The following is a 24,445-nucleotide window of genomic DNA, read 5'->3' on the forward strand; positions in this document are numbered from 1 at the left end:
TTTTATTATTATATTCCATCTCACAGTGCCTATCAAATAAACTGAACCTGGGCTTCCCTGGTGGCGCAGTGGTTGAGAATCTGCCTGCTAATGCAGGGGACACGGGTTCGAGCCCTGGTCTGGGAAGATCCCACATGCCACGGAGCAGCTGGGCCCGTGAGCCACAGCTACTGAGCCTGCGCGTCTGGAGCCTGTGCCCCGCAACGGGAGGGGCCGCGATAGTGAGAGGCCCGCGCACCGCAATGAAGAGCGGTCCCTGCACCGCGATGAAGAGTGGCCCCCACTTGCCGTAACTAGAGAAAGCCCTCGCACAAACCGAAGACCCAACACAGCCAAAAATAAAGAAATAAATAAATAAAGTAGCTATAAAAAAAAAAAAAAAATTAAGTCAAAATGGATTAAAGGCTTGAATATAACACCTGAAACCATAAGACTCCTAGAAAAAACATAGGGGGTAATCTCCTTGACACTGGTCGTGGTGATGATTTAAAAAAATAAATAAATAAATAAATAAATAAATAAACTGAACCTTTAAATTTACCTGACTCTTTGTTTGACCAAAGGGAAATATCCTATTCTGACACAATTTTTCTCAGAATGCTTATATTAAGTAAAAGTTGATTACATAGATGTGACAAAGTGTAGTCCTAAGTCAGGGTTTCTCAACCTCAACACTGTTGATATTTTGAACTAGATAATTCTTTGTGGTGAGAAGCTGTCCTGTACATTGGAAGGTGTTTAACAGCATCCCTGGCATCTGTAGCACCTTCCAAACTGACAAACAAAAGTGTCTCCAGTCATTGCCAAATATCCTCTGAGGGGTCCCCAGTTGAAAACTACTGGTCTAAGTGACTTGAATACTAACCTTGGCTCTCCTGTTAACTAGCTCTGTGACTTAAGGCAAGTCATTCAAACTTTTTGGGCTTCATTTTTCCCAGAGGGAGTGAAGGGGTTGGATTTGATGACCATTAATGTCACTTCACGATCTTTTAAGTCTGTGAATCCCTCAGCTACATATAACACCTGACTTTTACAAAGTTATTTTTTTGGCATTCCCAACCAATGGAACAATCTTAAGTAGCAGGAATTAAATTCAAAAGGCCTTTAAACAGGCAAAATTGATGTCTCAGTGAAGGTGCAGTAATATTCATAGACTTTACTCAAAAGAGAACCCTTTAGGCCTTCTCTTAGAACTTGTCACATTTACGTAAAAGCACAGTCCTAACCTTCTCAGTCTCTTAGTCTAAAACAGATTAACAAACTTCTATTTTGGTAGAGTTTCTAAAAGCAGGCATTAAAAATACAAAAATAATTTGAAGGAAAAAAGAAACTGTAAAAAGCAGATGCATAGGGAATTCCCTGGTGGTCCAGTGGTTAGGACTTCACACTTCTACTGCAGGGGGCCTGGGTTTGATCCCTGGTCAGGGAACTAAGATCCCGCAAGCTGTGTGGCGCAGCCAAAAAAAACCAAAAACAAAACAAAAAAGCAGATGCATATTCAAAAATTCAAGTAAGTGATAAACTCTGAAAGGGAGGAAGATTCTGTGTGAAAGAGGCACAAGGGGGCTTCTCATTGGGGTGGCTTCTCTTTTTGCACAGCAGGTGCTCCAGGCGTGCAGGCTTCAGTAGTTGCAGTGCATGGGCTCAGCCGCAACTAGAGAAAGCCCACGCACAGCAACAAAGACCCAACAAAGCCAATAGATAGATAGATAGATAGATAGATAGATAGATCCTTTTAACTCTGAGAGGACTGAAAGCACATATGTGGTGTTAAGGAGGACATAAAAGGTTTTGACAGATGGTAGGGATTAGGTCTTACATACAATGTGCTAATCTAGACCTCTCTTAGAGGAAGGATTTTGGCAGTGGGTGTGGATATGAGGAGACCCAGACCACTAATACCAAGAATTTTAAATTTTCTCCATTATCTCCTTTTCATTTCTTTTTCCTCCTACCTCAGTTCATTGCTTATAATATGGAACTCTTGTTTCTTATTTATAGAAGAAAGTTTTGTTTTTCCTATTTAAATATTTCTAAAAGTTTCTACTCCGGTACTCTTAAAGAAGATGTACAACAAATAAAAGTAGGTTTTCTTTTATATATACACTAATTTATTTTCTCCCTTGGAGTTAGTAATCCTTGGGAAGGAAAAGTGTTCCTCTCCTGAAATAGCGGAGTAGGAACATTAAACTGCTACTGTTACCTTTGAGGTTTGCGTGTAAGACATGAATAGTGATTACTGGGTATGTGTATGTGAGGGTATGCCTGAAGAAACCAAGGAGGAAGCATCATTACCTGTATGAACAGTGAGCTTTGGTTGAGGGCTGCAGTGCTAATTGAGGAACCTATTTCTCTCTGTGACTCTGTCCTTAGTTTTGAAGACTAATTAGTCTTGGCCTAATTTTTTTTGTAAAATATAGCAATCTTCATTATTTTACTTTAAAAACATATCAGGGCTTCCCTGGTGGCGCAGTGGTTGAGAGTCTGCCTGCCAATGCAGGGGACACGGGTTCGAGCCCTGGTCTGGGAAGATCCCACATGCCGCGGAGCAACTAGGCCCGTGAGCCACAATTACTGAGCCTGCGCGTCTGGAGCCTGTGCTCCGCAACAAGAGAGGCCGCGATAGTGAGAGGCCCGCACACCGTGATGAAGCATGGCCCCCACTTGCCGCAACTGGAGAAAGCCCTTGCACAGGAACTAAGACCCAACACAGTCATAAATAAATAAATAAATAAATAAAAATTAAAAAAAAAAAAATTCCTGCCACTTTGCCTCTTAAAAATCTCTTTAAAAAAAAAAAAAAATCAAAAAATCCTAGGAAGAGACTTGTGTGTATTTGCTAAGAGATACAGGAAAGCTTCAGTCAATAGAGAAACCTTTCCTAAATAGGAAGTCTAAATAGCATAAACATGTCATGTTTCTCCAAAGGAATTAGTAATTATAGATCTAATATATTCCAATCCCTATAATAATCCCTAATTATGCTCCCTAGGTTAATCTGTCTTATACATTTTCCATTTTTTCCAGAGTTATGTTACTTTATTTATATATATATAAAAAACAAAAATATTTCCTTCAACTCCTCATGTACCAGCAAATGAGACATCGTACTTTCATGTCTTTCTCACTAAGGTACAGATTAGTAAGATTGCATTGTAGTTAGCAGTGCATTTATTCAAAATGCAGTCATGGAGTCAGAAGGCCTTAGTTCTAGCTCTGGATCTCTGTACTATTAGGCAGTTCACTTAACCTCTCTGAACCTTGGTTTCTTCAATGTGATCTTTACCCTGTTTATATTCTAACAGTAGTTGTGAGGATCAAATGACCTGTGTTTGAAAGTGCTTTGCTGACCATAAAGCCCTATATGAATATTAGGCATTAGAGTTATTAGCTGTCTACTGTGATCTTGGACATATTTAGTCTAAGAGACCTGTCTTGCTAAAGAGAATTTTTATTAATCCTGTAGCTCTTCAGGTATTCAGTACAAGTTACTGCTGTGGTAATTTCAATCCTTAGTTGCAACTTTCTAACTACTTTTGTGTAGCATAAAAACAACACACAGTCTTTCTTAAATCATTTTATAAAGGTCACAAATGTTTTTACTCATTTTCAGATGTAAATGTTTCCAACTCCTTTAGCAATTTACACTGTTGTGATAACTTTATTTTATACAATGGCACACATTTTTTAAAATAGTGATCTAAAGTGAACTATGCTTTTTTGCTGTGATGATTTTAAGCAGCTTTATTTTATAGACTAAATATATTTATTTATGATGACGTGGCAGTGAGCCCAAACGAAGGAACGACTAAGCAACTGGTAAGAAAAGTCCTGCCTCTGTAACCCCAGTAGTGGAATTAATTCTCTACAACAAGCCTGAGCTTGTGAAAGCAGTGGCCATCCTTTATTCATATTTATATTCTAAGCACCTGGAAAACTGCCTGGCATTCAATAAATGTTTGGTGAACTAAACTCAAATGAAGCAGATTTAGTGACTCTCGCTTAAGGACACATTCTTCATAGAATGATAACTTTTATTTAATGCTTTGTACCAGGCTTTGTGCAGGTCCTTAGCTTATATTTTCTCAAGTAATCTTTATAGCAACTCTGTGAGATAGGTGTTGTTAATCTTTTTTTTTTTTAAACTTACGAGAAAACAGGTTGAAAGAGGTAAAACGGGTTAATTAAAGTCACATAGCTAAGAAATGATGGTGCCAAGTTATCAGTCCAGATCTGTTAAACTATTTGAAAAAAGCCATATTTTAAACTCCTTACTGCACTATACTGATTCACAGTTCATCTCCCTGCCACACAGAGTAACATAAGCATTTGAATCCATTTTATGCTAGGTCGTTTACTAAAGAGACTGGACTTTCTAACAGGACATAGCTGGAGCCTGGCTGGCACAACTCTTCCTGGCCTCACAAAGGCCATATTTATACATAGGGTGACCATCTGTCCTAGTTTACCTGTGACTAAGGAGTTTTCTGGGACACAGGACTTTAGTGCTAAAACCAGGAAAATCCTGAACAAACCTGGAGAGTTGGTTAACCTATGTCTCACTTTAATCTTATCAGTTTAATCTCTGAGGCAGAGCAAATATGTGGAGAAGCTAAAGGTAACTGAATAAAGAAGATAAAATAATAGCTTAGTGCAAAGATTTTATTCTCTTTATGTTGCCCACTTATAAAATAGCACAGTAAAATTAGGCTTACCTTGATTGGTCACTTCACAGAAAATACATTATATAAAACAGTATCCTCTAGAAATCTGAAAATCTTTACTTGAAAATTTTACATACTATTAAAAAGTACTGTTCAGTAAATCCTGAAATACATGTATTTCTTTTGGCATCTGCAAAAAAGAATTCTTTAAGTATGGCTTAAATATATATTTCATTAGAAAGCTTTTAAAATTAGGTACCTTGGCCTGACTTTGCTGTGATAAAACACACACAGTACCTGTCCTTAAGATCTGGACTCTAAAACAGGCATAAAAGCAGACATGTCATGTAGACAGTATACATAAAACATTTTACTTAAATGCTAACAATTGGGAGATCTAGATGAAGGGCAAATAGATATCACTGTATTACTCTCCCAACTCTTGTGTAGATATGAATGTTTTCAAGATAAGAAGTTGGGGGAAATTCACTGCTTTTTTTTAGAGAGAAGTAATTTTAGAATTATACTGAGACACTTACTTTGCTAAATGATCTTTGTAGTGGAGGGTAGGAAAATGAGTTAGATAGCTGGAAAGTGCCTATATTTTTGGATCTTTATAATCAGAGCATGTTTAGCACATTGGACAAATAGGTCTGTATATTACCAAATACATACAAGGTAAGATCTTTATCAGTAAAAATAAATGACAAGTTATAAAAGTGTCTTATATTCACATAGGGTTTTTGTTTGTGTTCTTTTGTTTTTACTTAACACCTTTCACTTTATGTGAAGGCACATGAGTAAGAATGTTTAACCTCATTTTACAAAGGTTAAGCAACTTCTTTGAGCTAATAGTTGGTTAGATTATCTGTGAAATCCAAATACATTGCTCTTTCCCTGTACCTTAGATTCTGATTCATTGTGACAGCATGACACAATAACTTTTTTAAAGTTATGTACACAAACTATGTAAGAATACATGGAATACAAAATTCGATACCAGAAGAACACTACATATTTTAAATTTGTACCATTGAAAGTTGTTTTCACCCTAGGCAGTCTTATTAAATGAAATGCTAATAGACCAATTTTTAACAGAGTCTTTATCGTGTTTTAGACTTCAAATTAAGCTAACTTTTAGAACTATGTTTAAAAACAAGTAAAAACTAAAGCTATAAACAAGTGAAAACTAAAGCTATAAAACTTTTAGAGGAAAATATGGAAGAGTAACTTTGTGACTTGGGGTGGGCAAGGATATCTGAGGACACAGAAAGCAATAACCATTAAAAAAAATGATAAACTAAATTTAATGAAAATTAAATACATCTATTTACAAAAAGAAAACATTAAGAAAACAAATAGGCAAACCACAGACTGGGGGAAAATATTTACAAAATACATATATGACAAAAGACTTGTATCCAGAATATCTAAAGAATACCTGCTTATACTTAATGTTAAAAAGACAAACAACCCAGTTGAAAAATGGACAAAAGGCTTGAATAGACTTTACAAAGAAAGATATATAAATGGCTAATAAGCACACAAAAAAGTGCTTATCATTAGTCATCATCGAAATGTAATGAGATACCACTGCACATCTACAAGAACGAATAAAATTAAGACTGACAACACCAAATGTTAGGATGTGGAACAACCAGTGCTCTCATATTGCTTATGTAATATGATATGTAAAAAGTAAAACTGGAACATCCATTTTGGAAAAATGGTTTGGCACATTTTTTTAAACAGCTTTATTGAGATAAAATTTACAAATAATAAAATTTACCCATTTTAATGTGGAATTCAGTGAGTTTTGGTACATGGATACAGTCACAAAACTACCAACACAATCAAGATACATATATTTTTATCACCCTCAGCCCCAGACAATCACTGATCGGCTTTCTGTCAGTATAGTTTTGCGTTTTCCAGAATTTCATAGAAATGAAATCGAACATTATGTAGCATTTTGTCTGGCCTCTTTTACTTAGCAAAATTTTTTTTTTAATGCTATTCTTGTCTGCTTACATTCTTTTTATGTATGTATGTATGTATGTATGGCTGTGTTGGGTCTTCGTTCCTGTGCGAGGGCCCTCTCTAGTTGTGGCAAGCGGGGGCCACCCTTCATCGCGGTGCGCGGGCCTCTCACCATCACGGCCTCTCGTTGCGGAGCACAGGCTCCAGATGCGCAGGCTCAGCAGTTGTGGCTCACGGGCCGAGTTGCTCCGTGGCATGTGGGATCTTCCCAGACCAGGGCTCGAACCCGCGTCCCCTGCATTGGCAGGCAGATTCTCAACCACTGCGCCACCAGGGAAGCCCAGCAAAATATTTTTAAGATTATTGATGTTGCATTTTTAAATGGGCAAAAGATTTGAACAGACATTTCACAAAAGAAGATAAATGAACGGCCAATAAACACATAAAAAGGTATTAAATATCACTGATATTATCACTAGTCATCAGAGAAATACAAATTAACACCACATTTTATACCCATCAGAATAATAACTAAAATTAATGACTGGGAATACAGTGTTGGCAACTGGAACTCCAATACATTGCTGGTGGGAATGCAAGGTGATACAACTACTTTCAAAAACAGGTTGGCAGGTTTTTTTGTTTTTGTTTTTGTTTTTTAAGTTAAACCTACGCTTACCATACAATTCATCCATTCTACTCCAAGGTATTAAAAACATCAAGAATTTCACTGACATGATGCTGAGTAGAAAAAGAGTACATATTCCATTTTTATGCATTCTGGAATAAGCAGAACTAATTGGATTACTTTTCTATTGTTTCCACCCAAACTTAGAGGCCTAAACAACACAGATTTATTATTTTATGGTTGTGTAGGTCAGAAGTCTAAATCTTGGTCTCATTGAGCTAAAATTAAGATGATGCCAGAGCTGCATTCTTTTCTGTAGGTTTTGAGTAGGATGTATTTCCTTGCCTTTTTCAGCTTCTAGAGGCTGTCTTCTTTCCTTGGTTCTTGGTCTCCTTCCTCCATCTTCAAGCTAGCATTGAATCCTCCTCTTCTATTTCCCTCTTCCATGTTTAAGGAACCTTGTGATTACATCGAGCCCATTCAGATAATTCAGGATAATCTCCCTAATTTAAGGTCCTCTGATTAGCAACCTTACTTCTATCTGCAACCTTAATTCCCATTTGCAATGTAAAGTAACACATTTATGGGTTCCAGGGATTAGATCTTGGACATCTTTGAGGACGTTCTATACTAATTAAGGTGAAAAGAATTTGAATGGTAGTTGCCTCTTAGCACATAGTGGTGAGGTGAGGGAAGTTGACTGGGAAGGGATGTGTGGGAATTTTCTGGCCAAGTAGAAATGTCCTATATCATGATAGGTGTGTATGTTACAAAGATGTATTCATTTGTCAAAGGTTTGTGCATTTAAACGTATGTAAATTTTACTTTAAGAAAAAGAGTACTGTTAAAAATAAAAATAATTGAGGGGGGCATTGGGAATGGCTGGAGGAATAGATGAAGTAAGGATGTGGATATTTTTAGAGCTGGATAATGAGTACATGGGAGTTCATTATACTATTCTATCTACTTTCTTTGAATTTGGAATTTTTCATATTAAAAAGTTAAACGAATATTCATTTCATTCTAAATAGTTAAGTCCCTGAATGCCATGAAAATGTTTATTAGTAAAATCGCATCTATTTCAAATGTTAATTTTTAAAATATCAAACTTTACATTAACAACTGAAGTTTCTTTTTGGCAGCCACGAAGAACTGTACTCAGGTCGCCCCTATGGAGCCCTTGATTCAGGTTTCAATAGTGTGGACAGTGGTGATAAGAGATGGTCAGGGAATGAAGTAAGTGTTTATTCTGCATGTTATAACTTATGATTAAGGAAAAATAAAATGATGAAAATGGAAAATGTCTTAACTGGACTCAATTTCTTGTTATATAAAATATAGAATAGCCAAGGGAAGGGTAAAAATCCCACATAGTCCTACCATCAAAAATGGTATTATGTTTCTTTACCATCTTTTACCTTGTGTGTTTTACATGTTTGTTACCTCACTGTGTTGTATAAATAATTTTATATCCTGGACGGTCAAATGGGAACTGAGCCAGTTACAACTGAAACCTGAACTTTGAGGGCCTGTATAGCCTTGAGCAGAGGTGGTAGAAGGGGTACTGTAAGGTGAGAAAATAGAACTGTAGGCTGATGGGTAATGAGATGGGAACCTTAATGAAGAGTATCCACATGCTCAAGATAAATAAGTAACTTTCTCAGCTAATTATATCATTTTTCTCTCTCTTTTTGTTTTTTTTTTGGCTGAGTTTGGGTTTTCGTTGTGGTGCGCAGGCTTCTCATTGTGGCGGCTTCTCTTGTTGCAGAGCACAGGCTCTAGGCGTGCAGGCTTCCGTGGTTGCAGCACACGGGCTCAGTAGTTGCAGCGTGCAGGCCCTATAGCATGCAGGCTTCAGTAGTTGCAGCACGTGGGCTCAGTAGTTGCGACGTGCAGGCTTTAGGGCGCACAGGCTTAGTTGCTCCTCAGCATGTGGGATCTTCCCGGACCAGGGATCAAACCCGTGTCCCCTGCATTGGCAGGTGGATTCTTAACCACTGCACCACCAGGGAAGTCCCTCATTTTTCTCTTTTAATTATCAGCATTATGTTTTCTCTCTTCTTTTTAAATTACTAAGGTATAATATTTTAGCTATAAGTTAGGTTAAATGATTAAGGTTTTGTTTAGCAAGACTAGTAATGTACCATTTATAACATTGTTTTATTGGGAGTCTAAAGCAAATTAATTTTAGAATACAGCCCATTTGTCATTTGGAATTGCTTGGGTATTTGTGCGTGGGTGGGTGTGTACATGATTGTGGCTATATCAATACAGATACATTTATGTCAATACTTTAAATTCATATATGTATGTATATAGAGTCATATATACCCTATTCTTTTTTAAAATTGTGGTGAAATACGTATAAAATTTACCATTTTAACCATTTTTAAGAGTGAGTTTCAGTGGCATTAAGTACATTCATATTGTTGGATAATATGTGCATCTCTAGATGCATCTCTGAAACTACTTTGCTATTTCTTCTTAAATATAAATTCTAACGAATTTATATTATATCTGTGTTTTAAGTACCATGTTGTCTAAAATTTGAAATGATTTATTTTAATGTTTCTGCTATTTTTTTAAGCCTACAGATGAATTTTCAGATCTGCCTCTTCGAGTAGCAGAAATTACTAAAGAACAAAGACTACGAAGAGAAAGCCAGTACCAGGAGAATCGCAGCAGTATAGTAGTAACAAATGGTGGAGGTAAACATGATTCCTGACGACATCCAAAGTCTTTATAATCTCTCTGACTTTTTAAGTGGCCTTTTCACATCCACTCCTTTTATTTGTGTATCTGTAGCTTCTTCCAGTCTTTCTTTAAAGACCTCCCTCCTCTTCTCATCTGATTAGAAAAAAAATGTTTTCTATTAGGGTTAAATTTCAGTTTCTCTGTTTCAGACTTGCAATTAAAATACAATGTTTTTCCCTTATTCTTATTTTGGGAGGAAACTTTACTAAAGACAGTTTACCTGGAATAGATCTTTGTTAATCTTGATTTAACCATGATCTTCTTTTTTTTTTTTTTTTTAATTAATTTATTTTATTTTATTTATTTTTGGCTGTGTTGGGTCTTCGTTTCTGTGCGAGGGCTTTCTCCAGTTGCGGTGAGTGGGGGCCACTCTTCATCGCGGTGCACGGGCCTCTCACTATCGCGGCCTCTCTTGTTGCGGAGCACAGGCTCCAGACGCTCAGGCTCAGTAGTTCTGGCTCACGGGCCTAGTTGCTCCGCGGCATGTGGGATCTTCCCAGACCAGGGCTCGAACCCGTGTCCCCTGTATTGGCAGGCAGATTCTCAACCACTGCGCCACCAGGGAAGCCCCATGATCTTCTTTGAAGTACTATTCTCCTTTTTAAAGATTCTCTTTGTGGTCATTATTTGACCTCTTTTAGGAATTCAGTACATTTCTTGATGTCTACCTTTTCTTTCGGAACTGTGCTCTTCATGGGCATCTGAATCCAAGTGTTCCTTATTCTGGTATTTTAAAATTTGTAATTTAAATTAAAAAATTTTTTTTAATTTATAATTATTTTTATAGTTCATTAACAGAGCTCTTTCTGCTTTCTTGTGCTTTTGAAGGAGACTCTTGATTTTAGCATTCCATTCAATATTGCTTTAGTTTGAATTACCAAATCCTAATGTTTAAATTTTAAGGGCCAGCTCTAAGGGAGAAATGACTTTGATTTTCCAGAAATCTATTATATTATCTAAGAAGACCTTTCATCTCTGAATGATGAGTTCAATTAAATGGTTCGCCCCGCCTTTTTTTCCTTACCATCTTATATTCTTTTTTTACTGCTGTCACTTACCATTTCAGTACTTTCCATTTTAATCTTGCTTTTGTATGAGATATCTTTCCCATTGGTTCATTTCAGACTTAAAATAATCTCTAGATCTGTGCCACTAGCCACATGTGGTTATTGAGCATTTGAAATGTGGCTTTTCTGAATTGAGCTGTACTATAAGTATAAAACACACATCAGATTTTGAAGCTTTTGCATGAGAAAGAGAATGTAAAACATCAATAATACTTTATATTGATTATATGTTATAATAATATTTTAAATATATTTAACAAAGTAAAATATATTATTAAAATTAATGTCACCTTTTCTTTTGACTTTTTTATGTGGCTAATAGATAATTTAAAATTACATGTGTGGTTCACTTTCATAGCTTACGTTCTATTTCTCTTGGGTAGCACTGGTCTAGACAGTATGAAAAAGTGATGTTGCTTTCTTGGGAGATAGTTATAAAATGAACTGTTGATTTAGTCACACAAGTTGTAGCACATTGGAAAAATGCATTTATGTACCTGGTTTCTAACACGGGTGTAGACTTAAAACCTTTTCAGCCTTTTATCTATTTATATAATTATGATAAGTCAATTCATTTTTTTTTTTTAAGGTTTTTATTTATTTATTTATTTATTTATTTAATTTATGGCTGTGTTGGGTCTTCGTTTCTGTGCGAGGGCTTTCTCTAGTTGCGGCAAGTGGGGGCCAATCTTCATCGCGGTGCGCGGGCCTCTCATTATCGCGGCCTCTCTTGTTGCGGAGCACAGACTCCAGATGCGCAGGCTCAGTAATTGTGGCTCACGGGCCTAGTTGCTCCGCGGCATGTGGGATCTTCCCAGACCAGGGCTCGAACCCGTGTCCCCTGCATTGGCAGGCAGATTCTCAACCACTGCGCCACCAGGGAAGCCCAATTCATTTTTATATTAACTGCAGTTATGGAATTATTTAGAAATAATTGAGTCAGAAAACTAAATTGAGAAATAGACTTCTTCAAATTTACTATTCCCAGCAACTGCAACTTTTAGGCAGCCTATAGACCACCATACAGTAATGGCTGGGAGTTAATACATCTCTGGAGAAATCATCTTAGTAGTAAGTTTTTTTTTCTAGTGTGCCATCTAAAGTGACTTTTAAAAATAGTTACTTTTTAAACTTAAAAAAAAATTAATGGGGTGCACCCAAGTGTATTAGAAGAAATAATGATGTGGCTATATGTTATTTATGTGCTTCTCCTCACCCCAGAGCATTTTGAGAAGCAAAAATTCCTCAAATGATTCCCTTCCATCCACAAACTGCTACAAAATATCTGCAATACTGACCTGTAGAAAATAATTTTCTAAATAGGAAAATAAATCTTGTTCTAGTTATGGACAACAGTTACAGGAAAGGGAACAGTCGTCAGTATCTACTTCTTTATCACCAAGTCCACTTTCCTCCTGTCTTTTCACTTTTATTTTGAGTTGATTATGTTAGGTTTTCTGCCTCCCAGCTCTTCAAAGAGGTATGATTAAGCCCCAAACCTAAAACATGCAAAAAAAAAAAAACTAAAAGAAGATATATTTTCCGATGTTAAAAAATTATTCTTATCTGTCTCACAAACTCAAACTGTCTTGTTTAAGATAGTCAAGAGCTGTCCAAAGAAAAAAGAAAGATTAGAGGTCTGTTTTCCAATAATTACCATCAATTACTGCATTCTTTATAGTGAATTAGGACTAAGATTTTTTCTTTAGCCTATTTTTGTAAGTGGCCATAGACTAAATAATAAAGGCTTATGTAATTTAAACTTCTTATTCCTCCCAGTTTTAGAATAGAAAATGTTAGGGAAAAGGAAAGAATGCAATTCAGTGTTTTTTGTGGGCTATCTAATTTGAATGTTTTTTCTGGTGTCTGTGTGTGTATGTGTCGTATGAACAGTGGAACATGATCTGGATCAGATTGACTATATTGACAGCTGTACTGCGGAGGAAGAAGAGGAAGAAGTGAGACCACCCAAGGGCCTGGACTCAGACAGCCTCAGTTCACAGTTTATGGCATATATTGAACAACGGCGAATCTCTCATGAGGTAGTATACACACTTAAGCTTAAATTTGTTGCTATCCCCTAGTAAAAACAGTTTATGACAGTATAAATTTCTATCATATCAGTGATTTGTTGGTTTAGGCTTAATTATTTGTTTTATTATATTTAGTTCCAATTTTATTACTGAGTTTTTCAGATTTTTTTTAAAATCAGACAATACTCTCAAGTAAAGTTTAGGTTTATTTTTCAAATAAAAAGACAGATTTCAGAATTTTGAAGAAGGAATAAAAGAAGTCCTAAGAGTATCCTGTGCCTTGGAAGAAAATGCAGAGGAATATGATGCTTTTCATTGTTGTTCTTATTGTTTTTTTAATGTTATTAACTGGTAAATCATAGTTTGATCAGTAATTAAGAACTGAACCAAACTGCTGACTTTTGGAGCAACATACAGACTTAACCATAGAATTTTTATGATGAGCTTAATTATATTGGCGCTTTTATGTGAAATCACACAGAATATAAATTGTTTGCCATTAAAATTCTTGGATGTCTCTTATAGTGGAGCATTGAGTTGCCTTAGAAAACAAGTGAGCATTCAGCCCACTGCAAAATCTCTGCCAATTCCCCAAGGGTCTCAAGTAGAAATAGCATTCTTCAGTGTATCTAGTCAGCATAATAAAATGGCTGCACTTCAGTGTGTGTGATGTTAATGTCTGGAGTTGGTCCCAGGCTTTGAGCAGGGATTATTTGAGAAACACTTGGGGCCTTTTTGGAGAATGATGTATTTAGTCTTTTAGAAATAGCGAATAGTCACTTCAAGTGGGACATGTTATAGAGTGTTATTATCATTCTTTAAAAAAAAAACAAACCCTTGGTCTTCCTGTCTGAAGGCTTTTGAACACAGTATTTTTTGTTGGTGTTCAAATGACATTCTTTTATTTAAAGTTGGATAAAGTTATATACAGTATTCCCCCCACCCCATATCCACAGGGTGTACGTTCTAAGACCCCTAGTGGATGGTTGCCTGAAACCACGGATGGTACTGAGCCCTGTATGTACTATGTTTTTTCTTATACATACACACCTATGATAAAGTTTAATTTATAAATTAGTCACAGTAAGAGATTAAGAATAATAACTAATAATAGAATAGAAAAATTATAACAATATACTGTAACAAAAATTATATGAATGTGGTTTCTCTCTCTCAAAATATTTCATTGTACAAATGTAATGCCTTTTCCATCTTAACTAAGCATTCATTTATCACATGCTGTGACTGTAACTTTTGCAGTTTGAGGTTCAACAGCAAAACTAGCATGAATGTCTTTTTCCTTCACAATTTCACAGATAGAAGATTTCTTCTTACTATAGATCTTACCTCATCATGCAATTTCTTTTCTTTCCTTATTAATTCAAGAACTTTCACCTTTTCACTTAAAGGAAGCACTTTATGACTTATCTTTGGTATATTCAAATTGCCAACATCACTACTTTTGCACTTGGGGCCATTATTAAGTAAAATAGGCACTGCTGTACTGCGACAGTCAATCTGTTAACCAAGAGAGACTAACTGAGCCGGCTACTAACTGACTAACAGGCAGGATACTCTGGACAAAGAGACGATTTACAACCCAGGTGGGATGGAGCGGGACAGCTTGAGATTTCATCAGAAGAGTGTGCAATTTAAAACTTATGAATTGTTTATTTCTGAAGTTATCCGTTTAATATTTTTGGAACATGGTTGACTGTGGGTGACTGAAATCTCGAAAAGTGAAACCAGAAGATAAAGTGGACGACTGTAAATCAAAGTCCTGCAGCCTACAGATAGCAGTGTGTACCTGTGATTAATGAAACTACTTGTGTTTCAGGCTATAAGCACTTCTGCTAGAGCAGAGGGCAACTACTTTGCAATAAAGTTTAAGTTAACAATGCACATTATAATCTAAAAGGGAATCCTCTTTCTTGTGGTCTTTCTCTTTGACCATTTTATATTGTTAATTAGGCTGTGTAGATGAGGTATTTCTACTAAAAGTGAAAATGCATGTTATGCTACTGATGAAAAATTATAGTGTCATTTCTTTAATCCATTATATTGGCTAATTTGTGATAAGTTTTTTGATTCCATCTACCTACTATACATAGTAGTTTTTATGATTCTGTCATAAGGCTCTTTATCACTTCTGTGTCATAAGGCTTTCTAAAGTTTGGCACCTATAAAAATAAAATAAAGCAGTATTATTTTAAATGGTTTAATAACCAATGACGAAATACTTTTTTATATTCTTGGATACTACCTAAACATGGGTTGTTAAAAACAATTTGAGATTTTAAACACTCTGCTATTGTTTAATTTTATCATAATGCCTGTCACATACATAGTGATACTGTCATAAAATAAGGTATGACTTATATTTATAGACTATGACATATTTATTTTTTAAATTAAACCAATGTTACATTCATTTTGTCATGAAAATTTCATGTACCTCTTGCAATAATTTTAGGTAATTGCAGTATGGTAAAACCAGGGTGATAAGTCACTGATGTTAACATACTAGGAGAGATTTTTGTTTACTTAAAAAGTCATATTCACTGAAATTAGAGTAATTATTCTCTCATCAAGATTCTAGAATTGTATCTCATTTAATATGATTATGCCCAGACTTTACGGGAGTCAGCTTTAGCCCTTTGGAGTAACTCACCAAAGAAGATTTTCTAGTTATGTGTGATGTACCTATTTCTTGGAGATAGACTATAAATAGTTTTACATTTGATTTCTAGGTTTTTTGTGTTTTTTTTGGATAAGTTTTTTTTTCCCCTTCCAGAATACCCATTTTGATGATTATTTTTGGTGTTGAAGTAAGATTATATTGTTTTTATGGATTCTCATTTGACAAAATATGTGGTGTGATATCCCATGAGCCTCTACCTTTGATTTATAATTTTATTTTTCAGTATATAGTCCATATAACTTAAACCAGTTTAATTTTCTTTGGTAATATTTTTTGAAATGACCTTTACCCTTCAGTTTATAAATAAATTGCCACTATCTCTCTTTTAATTAATATCATATTTTACCATAAATAGAAGTTACTTTTTGCTTTATCTTGGTATTCCACCAGCATCCCCAGGACTATTTGTCTGACTAACATAAGTAACAATTTATGACGATGAAGAAGTAAAGAAATGTAATCTCCCCAGTGAACTTCCTATTACTAGAAATATTCAAGAGAGGCTGAGCAAAAGTCACGGTAGGGTTGGTAGGAATTCCTGTTCTAGATGGAAGTTTGTACTAGATGACCTCTAAGATCCTTTTCAACTTTCACATCTTATCATCTAGTAAATATTACTGTATGGTCATTATAATTCATAAAATACGGTGTGAAGAAAATCTGCTTTTTTTAAAATAAATGTTTTTGGATTGTGAACAGTTTTGTGTTTACCAAAGCAGTAATATAGCCTATAATGCTTTTAAACATGAAAATTCACATTTGAAGTTTCTGTTAAAATATTTTTAGTGTAATATACAGATCCCTAAATGCCAACTTGAATGTGAACTGTGTAATTACACTTTTCTGGATACATGTGGATACATGTGTTAAATTGATCTGTTTTTCTTTTTTTGGCCTAGGGTTCACCAGTAAAGCCAGTACCCATGAGGGAATTTCAAAAAACAGAAGACATGAGAAGATATTCACATCAAAACAGGTTTGAAAAACCAATTCTACTTATTACTTTCTGTCTTAAAACTCAATAATTAGGTAATGAAATGATTTTCGTTTTGTGTAGATCTATGTATATTGAAGATGTTTAGATACTATGTGTTTTAAATATGATGTATTTAGAGCTAAGTGAAATGTACCTTTGTGCTTAGGTAATAGAAAAAGAAGTAAAATTGATTTATTCATTCTAAATTCAGATCACCTAAACCATTACCTGTATAATTATTTGATTTGAAGATACTTAATAGCAGTGAGATTTTTTAGTGTTATGTCTGGATTTATGCATAAAGAGGGCTAAATGAATTTCCAGAGTCCTGCAATTATATTAGTTAAACTTTTGATTAGAAACAGAGCCACAGACCGAGACAGCGATATATTCCTCATTCCTATCTCAGTTGAAGTGATCTTTTATCTACAGTTAGTGCCTCACACAATATTTCTAAACTTAGCCTGGCCATTTAGAGTACTGCTTCTTCTTCTTTTTTTTTTTTTTCAAGAGTACTGCTTCTTATTCTTGAATTCCAAAAAGTTTCTTGTCATAAACTGTATCACAATAGTTGAAAAATTCCCAGCCTTTGGTTTTTGCTTCCTTTCTATTTTTATGAAATCTTAAAGTGGTAGACTTGATATGCCTATTCTTAAACAACAGTAAATTTACTGTGTAGATGGTGTCATACATCATTCTTTACTTACACTTGGCAGGATATTGAAGTTCTTTAGGAGACTGAGATATAGATGGATAAAGAAAATGTAGGGAGAATAATGAAAGAAGTCTTATAACTTGGACTTCTTAGTCTTATTAGTTAGTTCATGGTGATTTAGTTACATTTCATATCTTTGAAATTTATCTCAAAAGAGCTTTTTAGTTACCATGTGTCCTTATATTGAAAGTGTGGTCATTTGAGATTCCAGTGTCATGCAAGGATTTCTTGTTACACTTCCCCATAGTAGGGGGACCTCAGCTTTATCTTTTGTCCTTCCTGCCTCCTGTATCCATCATAAGTAAAGCCCAAGATTCCCAGGATATGATACACCCACCCTCAAGGTGAAAGCTAGCTTTTTTTTTTTAACATCTTTATTGGAGTATAATTGCTTTACAGTTTTGTGTTAGTTTCTGCTATATAACAAAGTGAATCAGTTATAAATATATACATATATCCCCATATCCCCTCTCTCTTGCATCTCCCTGCCATCCTCCCTATCCCACCCCTCTAGGTGGTCACAAAGCAGCAAGCTGATCTCCCTGTGCTATGCAGCTGCTTCCCACTAGCTATCTGTTTTACATTTGGTAGTGTATATATGTCAATGCTACTCTCTCACTTTGTCCCATCTTCCCCTTCCCGGCCCCCCACCCCCGTGTCCTCAAGTCCATTCTCTACGTCTGCATCTTTATTCCTGTCCTGCCCCTAGGTTCATGAGAACCATATTTTTTTTAGATTCCGTATATATGTGTTAGCATACGGTATGTGTCTTTCTGACTTAATTCATTCTGTATGACAGACTCTAGGTCCATCCACCTCACTACAAATAACTCAATTTAGTTTCTTTTTTTTTTAAAGGATTTTCTTTTATTTATTTATTTATTTATTTATTTATTTATTTATTTTTGGCTGTGTTGGGTCTTCGGTTCGTGCGAGGGCTTTCTCCAGTTGCGGCAAGCGGGGGCCACTCTTCATCGCGGTGCGGGGACCGCTCTTCATCGCGGTGCACGGGCCTTTCTCTATCGCGGCCCCTCCCGTTGCGGGGCACAGGCTCCAGACGCGCAGGCTCAGCAATTGTGGCTCACGGGCCCAGCTGCTCCGTGGCATATGGGATCTTCCCAGACCAGGGCTCGAACCCGTGTCCCCTGCATTAGCAGGCAGATTCTCAACCACTGCGCCACCAGGGAAGCCCCAATTTAGTTTCTTTTTATGGCTGAGTAATATTCCGTTGTATATATGTGCCATATCTTCTTTATCCATTCATCTGTCGTTGGGTGCTTAGGTTGCTTCCATGTCCTGGCTCTTGTAAATAGTGCTGCAGTGAACATTGTGGTACATGACTCTTTTTGAATTATGGTTTTCTCAGGGTATACGCCCAGTAGTGGGATTGCTGGGTTGTATGGTAGTTCTATTTTTAGTTTTTTAAGGAACCTCCATACTGTTCTCCATAGTGGCTGTATCAATTTACATTCCCACCAACAGTGCAAGAGGGTTCCCTTTTCTCCACATCCTCTCCAACATTTATTGTTTGTAGGATTTTTTTTTTTTTTGGCTGCATTGGGTCTTCGTTGCTACATGCAGGCTTTCTCTAGCTGCGGCGAGTGTGGGCTACTCTTCGTTGCGGTGTGCGGGCTTCTCATGGCGATGGCTTCTCTTGTTGCAGAGCACAGGCTATAGGCGTGCGGGCTTCAGTAGTTGTGGCAGGCAGGCTCAGTAGTTGTGGCTCGTGGGCTGTAGAGCACAGGCTCAGTAGTTGTGATGCACGGGCTTAGTTGCTCCGCGGCATGTGGGATCTTCCTGGACCAGGGCTCGAACCTGTATCCCCTGCATTGGCAGGTGGATTCTTAACCACTGCGCCACCAGGGAAGCCCCTGTAGTTTTTTTTGATGATGGCCATTCTGACTGGTGTGAGGTGATACCTCATTGTGGTTTTTTTTTTTTTTCTCATTGTGGTTTTGATTTGCATTTCTCTAATGATTAGTGATGTTGCGCATCCTTTCAAGTGTTTGTTGGCAACCTGTATATCTTCTTTGGAGAAATGTCTATTTAGGTCTTCCACATATTTTTGGACTGGGTTTTTTGTTTTTGTGAAATTGAGCTGCATGACCTGCTTGTATATTTTGGAGATTAATCTTTTGTCAGTTGCTTCATTTGCAAATACTATCTCCCATTCTGAGGGTTGTCTTTTCATCTTGTCTGTAGTTTCCTTTGCTTTGCAAAAGGTTTTAGGTTTCATTAGGTCCCATTTGTTTGTTTTTGTTTTTACTTCCATTACTCTAGGAGGTGGGTCAAAAAGGATCTTGCTGTGATTTATGTCATAGAGTGTTCTGCCTATGTTTTCCTCTAAGAGTTTTATAGTGTCTGGCCTTACATTTAGGTCTTTAATCCATTTTGAGTTTATTTTTGTGTATGGTGTTAGGGAGTGTTCTAATTTCATTCTTTTACATGTAGCTGTCCAGTTTTTCCAGCACCGCTTATTGAAGAGACTGTTTTTTCTCCATTGTATGTTCTTACCTCCTTTATCAAAGATAAGGTGACCATATGTGCTTGGGTTTACCTCTGTGCTTTCTATCTTGTTCCACTGATCTATGTTTCTGTTTTTGTGCCAGTACCATGCTGTCTTGATTACTATAGCTTTGTAGTATAGTCTGAAGTCAGGGAGCCTGATTCCTCCAGCTCTGTTTTTTCTTTCTTAAGATTGCTTTGGCTATTCGGGGTCTTTTGTGTTTCCATACAAATTGTAAAATTTTCTGTTCTAGTTCTATAAAAAATGCCATTGGTAATTTGATAGGGATTGCATTGAATCTGTAGATTGCCTTGGGTAGTATCGTCATTTTCACAATATTGATTCTTCCAATCCAAGAACATGTTATATCTCTCCATCTGTTTGTATTGTCTTTGATTTCTTTCATCAGTGTCTTATAGTTTTCTGCATACAGGTCTTTTGTCTCCTTAGGTAGGTTTATTCCTAAGTATTTTATTCTTTTTGTTGCAGTGGTAAATGATAGTGTTTCCTTAGTTTCTCTTTCTGATCTTTCATTGTTAGTGTATAGGAATGCAAGAGATTTCTGTACATTAATCTTGTATCCTGCTACTTTACCAAATTCATTGATTAGCTCTAGGAGTTTTCTGGTAGCATCTTTAGGATTCTCTATGTATTGCATCATGTCATCTGCAAAAGTGACAGTTTTACTTCTTCTTTTCCGATTTGGATTACTTTTACTTTTATTTCTTTTTTTTCTCTGATTGCCATGGCTAAAACTTCCCAAGCTATGTTGAATAATAGTTGTGAGAGTGGGCACCCTTGTCTTGTTCCTGATCTTAGAGGAAATGGTTTGTTTTTCACCATTGAGAATGATGTTGACTGTGGGTTAGTCATATATGGCCTTTATTATGTTGAGGTAGTTTCCCTCTGTGCCCACTTTCTGGAGAGTGTTTATCATAAATGGGTGTTGAATTTTGTCAAAAGCTTTTTCTGCATCTGTTGAGTTTATCATATGGTTTTTATCCGTCAATTTGTTAATGTGGTGTATCACATTAATTGATTTGTGTATACTGAAGAATCCTTGCGTTCCTGGGATAAACCCCACTTGATCATGGTGTATGATCCTTTTAATGTGCTGTTGGATTTTGTTTGCTAGTATTTTGTTGAGGATTTTTGCATCTATATTCATCAGTGATATTGGGCTGTAATTTTCTTTTTTTGTATTATCTTTGTCTGGTTTTGGTATCAGAGTGATGGTGGCCTCGTAGAATGAGTTTGGGAGTGTTCTTCCCTCTGCTATATTTTGGAAGAGTTTGAGAAGGATGGGTGTTAGCTCTTCTCTAAATGTTTGATAGAATTCACCTGTGAAGCCTTCTGGTCCTGGACTTTTGTTTGTTGGAAGATTTTTAATCACAGTTTCAATTTCATTACTTGTGATTGGTCTGTTCATATTTTCTATTTCTTCCTGGTTCAGTCTTGGAAGGTTGTACTTTTCTAAGAATTTGTCCATTTCTTCCAGGTTGTCCATTTTTTATTGGCATATAGTTGTTTGTAGTCGTCTCTCATGATCCTTTGTATTTCTGCAGTGTTGTTACTTCTTTTTCATTTCTCAGTCTGTTGATTTGAGTCTTCTCCCTTTTTTTCTTGATGAGTCTGGCTAATGGTTTATCAATTTTGTTTATCCTTTCAAAGAACCAGCTTTTAGTTTTATTGATCTTTGCTATTGTTTCCTTCATTTCTTTTTCATTTATTTCTGATCTGATCTTTATGATTTCTTTCCTTCCGCTAACTTTGGGTTTTTTTCTTTCTTCTTTCTTCTTTCTCTAATTGCTTTAGGTGTAAGGTTAGTTTGTTTATTTGAGATTTTTCTTGTTTCTTGAGGTAGGATTGTATTGCTGTAAACTTCCCTCTTAGAACTGCTTTTGCTGCATCCCATAGGTTTTGGGTCGTCGTGCTTTCATTGTCATTTGTTTCTAGGTATTTTTTGATTTCCTCTTTGATTTCTTCAATGATCTCTTGGTTATTTAGTAACGTATTGTTTAGCCTCCACGTGTTTGTATTTTTTACAGTTTTTTCCTGTAATTGCTATCTAGTCTCATAGCATTGTGGTCGGAAGAGATACTTGATACGATTTCAGTTTTCTTAAATTTACTGACTGAAAGCCAGCTTTTTGCTCAGTTGCCTTATATATTAGTTTTCTAGTGCTTATGTAACAAATTACCACAAATTTGGTAGCTTAAAACATACCTATTTATTATATTACAGTTGTGAGAGATAGAAGTGTGGGCAGGCTTCTCTTGTTTCTCTGCTTACAGCCTCAAAAGGCCAAAGTCAAGGTGTTGGATGGCCTGGATTCTTATCTGGAGAACCCTGGAGGAGAATCCACTTCCTGGCTCATATAGGTTGCTGGCAGAATTCAGTTCCATGCAGTTATTGACTGAGGTCTCCATTACCTTGTTGGCTATTAGCTGGGAGTCATTTTAGCTTCTAGAGTCCACCTACATTTCTTGGTTCTTGGCTGCCTCCATCTCAAGACAGCAGTGACAGGCTAAATCCTTCTCACATTTTGAATCTCTGATTTCCCTTTCTGCCACATCTCACAAACTCTCTTGCCTCCTCTTCTGCTTTTAAGGACTTACATGATTATATTAGGCCCACCTGGATAAGGTCAACCAATTAGTAACCTTAATTTCATCTACAAAGTCCTTTCTGACGTGTAACATATTTATTAGAGTAACACACCAGAGTGGAGATCATGGGGGCCAAAAGTCTGCCTACCAAACCTTAATCCATAGTTCCTGTTTTTACTTCTTTTTAGAATCTGTGGATTCTTTATTTTTATGGCACTTTAGCAACGCATTTTAAAAGATTACTTTATTGAACAGTTTTTTTGTTTCCATTGGAAGAGTCATTCAGAGTATCTAATCTGCCACAGTGCTAGAAACTGAATCAATGATTACTTTTAATTGGGTGTCTCAAAGCATTAGACCTTAATACAGTCTTTGGATAAGAACTCCATACTTTATCCCAAGAATCAGTTAAGCTCTAAGATCAATACATAACTTCATTTGTTTTAGTTAGATATGTGCTAAATATCTTCTTTGTGCTAAGTACGTTTTTAGATATTGGGAAATAGCTGTGAACTTTGAAAGTTCCTGTCCTCCTAGAGTTTACATTCAAATGGAATCATGAATTAGAACCTAGAAAAACAAAATCACCTCCGAATGACTGGCAGCTCTCAGGCTCACAAGACTTGTCTGTAACCTGAGTAATATGTTAACCAAAAAAGTTGATCAGTCCTCCAGTTACAAAGACTGAGAGGAATTGAGTCAGTTTACATATTGCTACTTGCTCATTAGTCATTGCTGAAAAGTTGCTTACCTGTTTTTTTCTCCTAATTCTCCTCCCCTCCCATCACCCACCATGTACATTTCTTCCTACCTACCCCTCCCACACACAAACACAAGACACTACTTGCCTGGGGGATAGTAAAGGTAGGGGGATACATTAAAAGTATTATGATAAATTGGTAAGTGTTTTATAGTTATTTGCTAAGATGGATTAAATAAACTTGAAGTTAAAACTAACAAAATTATCATTCATTTTATATATCAAAAAAAATTTTTAAGGGCTCACTTATAATTTGATTGGCATTTTAGTTCAGGAGAGATGCTAATGTCAGGCTAGGTCCTGGGAAGTTCATTAATTTCTATTAGAAGCAGTATAGAATTACAGAACAGTTGAGTAATACCTGGAAATTTTTAGTTTCATGTTAGGTAGACAAAACTAGAAAAGCTACTCATATTAAATGTGGTTTTATGAACAAAGACAAGCAGAAGGGCAGTTCAGAGTCTGCTTCTTACTCTGCTCAAATAAGTTCAAGATTTAAAAAGGCATATAGTTACCTGTGTTTTTGTTTCAGTATCCCATACTTTTTGAGGGGAAGATGCCACTGCCATTCATTTAAACAATATTTCTTGAGCACTGCAGCCATCTGGCTGTGTTCTAGGTCCCTGATGTCATAAAGCTAATCTTTTAATGGATGTAGACAAGTATATGTAACAAGTATTTGTCAGGAACTGCTAAGTGCTATAAAGAAAAATAAAGCAGGGTAAAAGAGTAGAGTCAGAGCCGGGGGAGAGTGAGAGCAATTTTATGAGGTAATAATATTTTGATAGAAACCTAAAAAATAGAGGGATCAAGCACTCTGGCTATCTAGGGGAGGAACAGTCTAGGCAGAGGCCCTGACAGAGGAACATGCTTGGTATGTTCAAGGAACACTAAAGAGTGTTATCAAGGCAGAACAGGTTTGGACTGTGAGATGAGAATTAAGTTGTGGTTATGTTCTACTTAAGGTGCCTGCTAGACATTCAAGGGGAGTTATCAAGTAAGCAGGTAGATACATAAGTTTGGAGTAAAGGGGAGAGAATTAGGGCTTAAAC

At 36.2% G+C, this 24,445-nt stretch overlaps 1 protein-coding gene across 15 annotated transcripts in view; it reads left to right on the plus strand.

Annotated features, from left to right (window-relative positions):
- The window catches only part of LRCH3 (leucine rich repeats and calponin homology domain containing 3), a 116,721-nt gene that overhangs the window by 57,304 nt on the left and 34,972 nt on the right, over positions 1–24,445 (plus strand). For all 15 annotated transcript variants that reach the window (XM_057544953.1, XM_057544957.1, XM_057544956.1 and 12 more), the window contains 4 exons: positions 8,415–8,508; positions 9,860–9,980; positions 12,987–13,135; positions 16,727–16,803. In XM_057544953.1, the coding sequence (XP_057400936.1) occupies positions 8,415–8,508; positions 9,860–9,980; positions 12,987–13,135; positions 16,727–16,803 (441 nt within the window). The remainder of the gene's footprint in view (positions 1–8,414; positions 8,509–9,859; positions 9,981–12,986; positions 13,136–16,726; positions 16,804–24,445) is intronic.

Source organism: Balaenoptera acutorostrata, chromosome 4 (assembly GCF_949987535.1).
Source record: "Balaenoptera acutorostrata chromosome 4, mBalAcu1.1, whole genome shotgun sequence".
Lineage (NCBI taxonomy): Eukaryota > Metazoa > Chordata > Mammalia > Artiodactyla > Balaenopteridae > Balaenoptera > Balaenoptera acutorostrata.